Below are 8,720 nucleotides of genomic sequence, written 5' to 3'. Positions count from 1 at the left end.
TTTCACCGTGTTAGCCAGGATGGTCTCGATCTCCTGACCTCGTGATCCGCCCGTCTCGGCCTCCCAAAGTGCTGGGATTACAAGCTTGATTCACCACGCCCGGCCTATTTTTATTCTTAAGACTTTTGAAATCATCAGATATTAGGATATTTGTCATTTGTTTATTGTCTGTCTTCATATGGGCATAGACTTTTGTCTCTGTTTTGTTTACTGCTGTTTTTGCAGTGTTTAGAACAATCCTCCAAATATTTGGCGAATTAATAGAGCAGCCTCTAGTTGAACATCTTCTAGTGGCTACAGAAATCTCAAAAAGTAGATGATTCTTCACAGGGTGAAATAGTTGGTCCGTGACTCCCACTTTTATTCATATGCTTTGTAACACATCTCATCCCATTGATTATTGTAGTGTTCTATTTTAATACTGTACCATTTATGTATGCCATAAAATAGGCTAGTTGTGTACCGGGCATTGTTCTAAGATAGGCATAGGTATTGAAATGTTAATGTTTTAGGTTTAAGTCATTTTGGTACCAAAGTTTTAAAGAGAAAATTTTCACTTAAAAGGATTTATGAACAAATTGTATTTATAAAGGTACATTAGTTTGATACCTTTCTTTTACATTTAACCTAACTTGAACTGTTTTCCAGATATTTTCTAAATTTGGCACAGTCTTGAAGATTATCACCTTTACAAAGAATAATCAGTTTCAAGCCTTGCTTCAGTATGCTGACCCAGTAAATGCACATTATGCCAAAATGGTAATTATGATCTTTGTTTCATTTTTCAATTGTTAATGACTCTAGTGATGCCTGAAGGAAGTCATCATATCTTCTCTTGTGCCCCACTTTACCACGTGTTTTTAAAAAAAAAATTTGGTAAAATATACATGACGTTTACCATTTTAGTCATTTTAAAGTGTATGATGCCATGTATTTTTTTTTCTAAGCTAAAAATCATTAGTTTTTCATATGAAATGATCTCAAATCTCCTAACACCTCTCACATCTCTGAGACTCAGGTCCTGTTTGTCATGTTTAAAGTCTATAGTTGAACACAATACTCCTGATGTAAGCTAATAGAGCCATCATTACCCTCGTGCTTTCATTTACTTCTCCCATCCAAGTACTAACCAGGCCCGACCCTGCTTAACTTCTGAGATCAGATGAGATCAGGCACATTCATGGTGGTATGGCTATAGAACATTTACTTCTGTTAAATCAGTCAGAAATTGGTTTCACCATTTTTGCAGCTGTATTCAATGTTTATTCCTGTTGAGCTCTAAATTGGTGGAGATGCTAAATCTTAGGAAATATGCTGCTGTCAATTCATGTTACCTTTTTTAGTACACGAAAACCTATTTTGACAAGATATAAAACTTGACGTTCAGTTTGGTTATCTTAGGCATACCTCCTGTTGATATCTATCCCTGACTCTAATTTCATCTTGTAGCAGTTTTTGCTAGTCATTTCTAGTTTTTGGTCAAAGATGAGGACTAAGGCTTGTGATACTTTTGTGTACCACACAGTGTCTGGCACTCGATTGGGAGTATAGCCTTTATATTTGCTGTACCCTGAACTTGCATGTATTATTTTGTACCTTTATGATGGCATACTTGTCAATGACCATTATTATAAATCAGGATATATATATATATATGTATGTATGTTTTATTTTTATGTGCTTTGCTTTCTGGTATCTATTTTTATAAATTCAAGCATTTGTGAAAGTCCTAAGTGGTCACAAATACCCTTAGGTAAATTTTTATTCTTGCAAAGGAAGGGGTTGCTAATCTTTGGTTGCAACTGACTCCACATTTCCCTCAGTTTATTATTCAAAGTATTACAAAGTAAATTTACAATAGAAAAAAGTAAGTGGTAGATAATATTTTATATATTGTGGCTTTGACAGGTACCATTTACAAAAGCTTTTTTTCATCCTAACAAAGCTTATACATCCTAGTATAATGTGAATTATACTAAAATGAATTAAAATGGAATGTAAAATCAGAGTATCTTAAAACTTTTGGTATAGGCAAAATAACATAATAATAGTGAACATTTCTATGATAGACAGTAGTTTTCCAATCTTTTACATTTCTCCTCTCTTACTTGATCTTACCACAGACAAGATAAATATTACCAGTCTTATTTTACAGATGAAAACTGAGACTTAGAGATTTTCTTTTTCTCTCTTAGGCTCATAGTTAATGACTGTGAGGTAAAAGTAAACCCAAGACTTTGGCTTTTTAGTCAGTGCTTTCTGCCTCACACCTGATTGCCACTCTTTGTCAAAGTAGACGCTTCTTGGTTATCAGTGTTCTTGTCTTGCCAAAACCAGTCCCTTTCTTACATGCTTTAGGCTCTGGATGGCCAGAATATCTATAATGCATGCTGCACTCTGCGCATTGACTTCTCCAAGCTCACCAGCCTTAATGTGAAATATAATAATGACAAAAGCAGAGACTTCACTCGCTTAGACCTTCCTACTGGTGATGGCCAGCCATCCCTTGAACCCCCTATGGCTGCTGCTTTTGGTGAGTAGTTCTTTTTTGGGTCACAAAGCAAGTTTTCTGAAGTTACAAGTTTCATTTATTAAGCCATGTGTGTTTATAAGCCTTTTTCTTCTTGAGTTCTCTCAGGATTTATAAAGGAAAGCAAGAATCCTGGAACAAAGTATGCCCATTAATTAAATATTAATATTAGGAGGTTCTGTGAGTTGACAAAACAAATGAATATCTGAAATTGAGTTACAAATTTATTTTCTAACATTGATATTTCTCATTCTTTAAAAGCGAGAGACCATTTGCTTCAAATAAGTAGTCTTATTAATTTAAATATGCTAGTTTATAGCCAAAATAATTTTGCCATATATGCCCTTGAGGAAAGTATTTTTCCCTTTTTAAGTAGTGATATTTTATATCAAGCCTAAATTAATAGTAGGATCTTCTTTTATTCAAAGAAGAGGATTTATTTTGTTTTGTTTCTTAAACTTTAGAACTTCCAGCTGTATCTTAAGCTTGTGTGAAGTTGCATTTTGCATTAGTAAAAATGCAGCCTTCTGAACTGTCTCTGCAAATTGTAGCTTTGAAGAGCCTCCTCCTTTTATTTAAAGTAAACCTCTTAAGGAGAAAGCAATGGATGGCCCAGTCTGAATATCTTATTAGGTTAGTATGTGCTACTTTTGGTTTCACAGTTCTCAAAAGAGTGGTTTATTATTTAGATAAAGTATTACTACCTTTTGTGATTGATTTTCCCTTTACCAAATAACACCATAAAATATTGCTAATTGAGACTTTAAGTAGTATTTAGTTCATGCTTTATAGGTGAGAAAATTAGAAGAATTAAGACAATCAAATTATAAAATTAAGACAACCAAATGATTGTCCAAACTTTCTAGAAAATAGTTCATTACTTTAAAGTAAAAACTTTTTTATTATTTTTAATTTAAAAAGCCAAGGGAGTGATGCAGTGCATCTTTCTTACGTTGTTAAAATGTCTGTTTTGGCTTCTTTGACCAAATTTTTGTGTTTTATATTTGTTACCAGCCCCTAACTTACTTACCTGATTTGGCAGTGACAAAGGTCTTTGTCATTACCATTTTAATAACAAATGATAGAAATATTTGGGGCAAAAAAAATACTGGGGCAAATTAAAGTTTGCCGAAACTCAGCTGTCAAATGTAAGAATTCACTTATTCTAATAATTGATTATGTACTCTTGGTGCAATTAATGTTCTGTGTTATGGGAGGAGGACATTTTAAAAATATGTTAAGAATTTTGATTTTTGAATATAAAATATCAGAATGTTCATATATCCTTTCTCATTAATGTTATTAATAAATCCTTAGTCACTGCAAAATAATGTCTATATCCTAAAAAAGTGATTCATCAGAGAGAGAACAATGCACTTTATATATTATGTGAAAGTTTCTCTACTTTGCCTCTCACTAATATTTGATACAGTTTCACAATTCCCTTCTTTTTTTCTTGGCTTTGGAAACACCACTCTCCTTACTTTCTTCCTACTTGACTGGCTGTTCTTTCTCTTTTAAAGGTTGCCCTTTACAGTTTCTAGGGCTGAGTCATAAGCACTGTGTTCTTGCTTTTAGTAACATTTGTTATACTCATAGAAAAGCGTATAAAACACGTAAGTATATACACACCCATGTGATTACCACCCAGATTAAGAAATAAAGTATTTATACATACTGAAGAAGCACGCTGTGTACCTTTCTTCTTCAATTTTGTTCACTCTCCTTTGCCCAAGATAACCACAGTCCCAAATTTGATAATTATTCTCTTGCTTTTCTGTTTTCCTGTTTTTTTTTTACTACTCATTATATATCCCTAAATGCAACTTAAAATTTTTTTTAAAGCATTCAGTACTTTAAAGCATTAAAAAATTTTAAAACTGTATTTAGAACTTGACATAAATGGACTCATGCTGGTTTTCTTTTGTGACTTTATTTTATTTGCCCTGTATGGCTTTGGTGATTCATCCGTATTCATACATGTGGCTATCGTTCATTCATTCTTAGTACCGTCAAGTCTATAGTATCCCATTGCATTGGAAGAATAATATATTATGGTTTGTTTATCCATTTTATTGTTGATAAATATTTTGTTTGTTTTAGTTTGATGCTACTATGAACATTCTTTCCTGCTGGACAAGAGTTTTCTTTAAGAAGTACATAGGAAAGGAATTGTTGGGTCATAGAGAACATATTTCTTCAGTTTTATTACATAATGCCAGTTTTCAAAGTGATTGCACCAGTTTGTAACTGCATTGTGAGATGAAGAAAATTTTTTTAAGTCATCTCCTACTGGAAGGAGTGAGGTTAAATTTTTTTTTTTATTTTAGTGTATGTGTAATGGTATCTTAACATAGTTTTCAATTGCATTTTCCTAATTACTAATGAGGTTGAACATATTTTCTTTATTATTCATCCTGTCATAAATTTTCTGTTTATTTATTTATTTCACGAATAAGTTCTTTAGTGGTGATTTCTGAGATTTTGGTGCAAGCAAAGATTTGGTGTTTGGTACACCCAAGCACCGTACACTGTACCCAGTGTGTAGTCTTTTACCTCTCACCCCCATCCCTGTGCAATTCTTTTGTCTATTTTTGTGCTTTATTTCTCCTTTTTTTCTTACTTGTACGAATTCATTATGTATTCCAGATACTAGTCCATTGTTTGCTGTATGGGTTGCAAAATAGTTTCTCCCAGTTTTGGCTTGTTGATTTATTGATAATGCTAACTTTTATGTAGTCAAGTTTATTTTTTATTTCCTTTATATTTGTGGTTTTTTGTGTGTCTTATTTAAGAAATCCTTTGTGATATAAGGTCATAAATATATTTAAACTTTGAAATTAAATTTTGTTTGAAATTAAATTGCAGGAGTAGTACAAAGAACTTCTATGTATCTCTTAGTCAGATTGCCCTATTAGCGTCATGCCATATTTACTTTATCATCTGAGTATTTATGTGTGTGTATGTATATACATATATAATATATACACTATCTATATTTGTGTATGCATGTGTATGTATATTTATTTTCCCCCACCCCCAAACCACTTGAGTAAGTTGCAGATTATGATGTCCCTTTATGTCTAAATTAATCATTGTGTATTTACTAAGAACAAGGACATTCTTACTAAATACAGTTTAATTATCAAAGTTAGGAAATTAACATCTATACAATCCTTTAATCCATAGACTTTTTGTTTTTTTAGATAGTCTTTCTCTGCCATCGAGGCTAGAGTGCAGTGGCATGATCATAGCTCATTGTAGCATTGACCTTGGGCTCAAGCGATCCTCCTGCCTTAGCCTCCAAAGTAGCTAGACTATAGGCAAGCAACACTACATCTGGCTTTTTTGGTTTTTTGTTTTTTTTTTTCCCCCCATTTTTTGTGGAGATGGAGTCTTGCTGTTTCAACCAGGCTAGTCTCAAACTGCTGGGATCAAGTGATCCTCCCACCTCAGCCTCCCAAAGTGCCAGTTGTGAAAATAGTGTCTTTTATGACAGAATTTTTTTCTGGTAAAGATCCAAACAAGTATCAGGCTAATTTATTTGTCATGTCTCTTTCGAGTCATTTAATTCAGAACATTTCTTTATTCTGTGTCTTTCATAACTTTTTTTTTGTGTGTGTGACAGGGACTTATTCTGTTGCCCAGGCTGAAGTGCAGAGATGCAATCACAGCTAACTGCAGTCTCAACCTCCAGGGCTCAAGTGATCCTTGTACCTCAGCCTCCTGGGTAGCTGGGACTACAGGCACTCGCCATCATACCTGGCTAATTTTTATTTTTATTTTCTTGTAGAGACAGAGTCTCATTGTGTTGCCCAGGTTGGACTGTTGGATTTTTGAAGAGATTAGGGAGGATATTTTTTGTAGAATGTCTTTCAATATAGATGTCTGGGTTTTCCTCATCGTTGTATACATTTTTGAGCAGAAATACTAAGAAATAATTTTGTCTTTCCTACCTCATTACATTAGGAGACATATGATGTTAATTTGTCCTTTTTCTTGTGGTGTTAGCTTTGATCACTTGTTTAAGTGGTCTTGCAGGTTTCTTCCCTGTAATGTTACTATTTTACTGTTTTTCCCTTTATAGCAAATTTACTGATTGAGTTGGTAAATACCCTGTTCTTACCACTTTTCACCTTTTTCTTTTTTTTTGAGACTGAGTCTGGGTCTGTCGCCCATGCTGGAGTGCAGTGGCGCCATCTCAGCTCACTGTAAGCTCTGCCTCCTGGATTCATGCCATTCTCCTGCCTCAGCCTCCTGAGTAGCTGGTACTACAGACACCCGCCACCACACCTGGATAATTTTTTGTATTTTTAGTAGAGACGGGGTTTCACCGTGTTAGCCAGGGTGGTCTTGATCTCCTGACCTCGTGATCCACCTGCCTCTTCCTCCCAAAGTGCTGGGATTACAGATGTGAGCCATTGCGCCCAGCCCACCTTTTATTTTTCACATCTGTTGCCAGAATTATTTGTTACTCTGATGGTTGCCATGAGATAATTTGCTAATTCCGTCATTTCTTCTACCTTTATTAGCTAGGATTTTATTATAAAGAATGTTTTTCTCAGCTGGGTGTGGTGGCTCACACCTGTAATCCCAGCACTTTGGAAGGCCGAGGTGGGTGGATCACTTGAGGTCGGGAGTTCAAGACCATCCTGGCCAACATGGGGGGAAACCCTGTCTCTACTAAAAATACAAAAATTAGCTAGGCATGGTTGCACATTCCTGTAGTTCCAGCAAGTGGCAGGGCTGAGGCACGACAATTGCTTGAACCTGGGAGACGGAGGCTGCAGTGAACTAAGATCCTGCTACTGCACTCCAGCCTGGGCTCGACAGAGCAAGACTCCATCTCAAAAAAAAAAAAAACAGTTTTTCTCGACTGAGCACAGTGGCTCACACTTGTAATCCCAGCACTTTAAGAGGATGAGGTTTCTTACCATCATCACTTTCATTCATTTATTTCACATTGATAAGGACTCATTTTATTCTACAAGGTATAATTTCCTACTATCGTTTTTCATTTTATGTTCAAGTTGTCCCTGATTTGGCCAGTAGGAGGCCGTTCACACTGGCTCTGTGGCCACCATCATAATTGGAGCACTTCTTTCTTTCTGGCACTAGATATTTCAGATTTTCTTTACCCAACCTGGCGCTGGAATCAGCCATTTCTTCAGTGAGCCCTGGTTTCTTTTAGGGGAAAATGATATTTAAAAATCAATACCTAAACATTAGATGTGCTCGTTGATAATAGGGCATAACTAAATGGACATGACTAGGATGTGTGTCTATGTTTGCTTCATAAATATATATTTCTCTGTGTGTGTGTATTTTAAAAAACGAATTTTAATTGGGGTTAATGAAAACCCCAATTCCAATCCAGCACCCTTTACAAATTGGTAACTCTCTAAGAATAAGAAATCTGATTCCCATTATCCTTAACATGTTTACCTATTTGCTCAATCTTAGATTACACAGAAGTGGTTTCGGAATTGCAAACACATACTACTAACTTGAGTTTTTGTTTGTTTGTTTTTGTCTTTGTTTTTGAGGCAGAGTCTCGCTCTGCCCAGGCTGGAGTGCAGTGGCACAATCTGGGCTCGCTGCAGCCTTTGCCTCCCAGGTTCAAGCAGTTCTCATGCCTCAGCCTTCTGAGTAGCTGGTACTACAGATGTGCACCACCACACCGGCTAATTTTTTTGTATTTTTTGTAGAGACAGGGTTTTGCCATGTTGGCCAGGCTGATCTTGAACTCCTGACCTCAAGTGATCTGCCCGCCTCGGCCTCCCAAAGTGCTGGGATTACAGGTGTGAGCCACTGCGCCCGGCCGAGCTTGATACTTACAAGACTTACTTTTCTGGGCATTGCTACGTTGGTCTAGTTGTCTCCTTTTGTCATTACCAGAAGTCTGAATCTCTGCTAAAGTCTTTTTTATCTTACTGTTCTTCAAGACTATGTTGGCAATTCTTAACTATGTATTTTTTAAGCATTTTAAGATCAGCTTGTTGAGTTCCAAAAAAAAAAAAAAAGCAGCAGCAGTAGCTCTTTGGGTTTTGATTGGGATTACATTGAATTTACAAATGAGTTAGAAGATAATTGACATCATTATGATAGAATTTTCCAGTCTTTGAACATTGTGCATCTATCCATTCATTTGGACTTTTTTTTTTTTTTTGAGACAGGGTTTTGCTCAGTC

The 8,720-nt window shown here is 35.5% G+C and overlaps 1 protein-coding gene across 5 annotated transcripts in view; it reads left to right on the top strand.

Annotated features, from left to right (window-relative positions):
- Positions 1 to 8,720, top strand: part of PTBP3 (polypyrimidine tract binding protein 3) — a 117,411-nt gene that overhangs the window by 82,084 nt on the left and 26,607 nt on the right. For all 5 annotated transcript variants that reach the window (XM_011941790.1, XM_011941795.1, XM_011941782.1 and 2 more), the window contains 2 exons: positions 649 to 759; positions 2,359 to 2,533. In XM_011941790.1, coding sequence (XP_011797180.1) covers positions 649 to 759; positions 2,359 to 2,533 — 286 coding nt within the window. The remainder of the gene's footprint in view (positions 1 to 648; positions 760 to 2,358; positions 2,534 to 8,720) is intronic.

Source organism: Colobus angolensis, unplaced genomic scaffold (assembly GCF_000951035.1).
Source record: "Colobus angolensis palliatus isolate OR3802 unplaced genomic scaffold, Cang.pa_1.0 Scaffold103, whole genome shotgun sequence".
NCBI classification, from domain to species: Eukaryota; Metazoa; Chordata; class Mammalia; order Primates; family Cercopithecidae; genus Colobus; species Colobus angolensis.
This window is presented reverse-complemented; position numbering and strand designations above follow the sequence as displayed.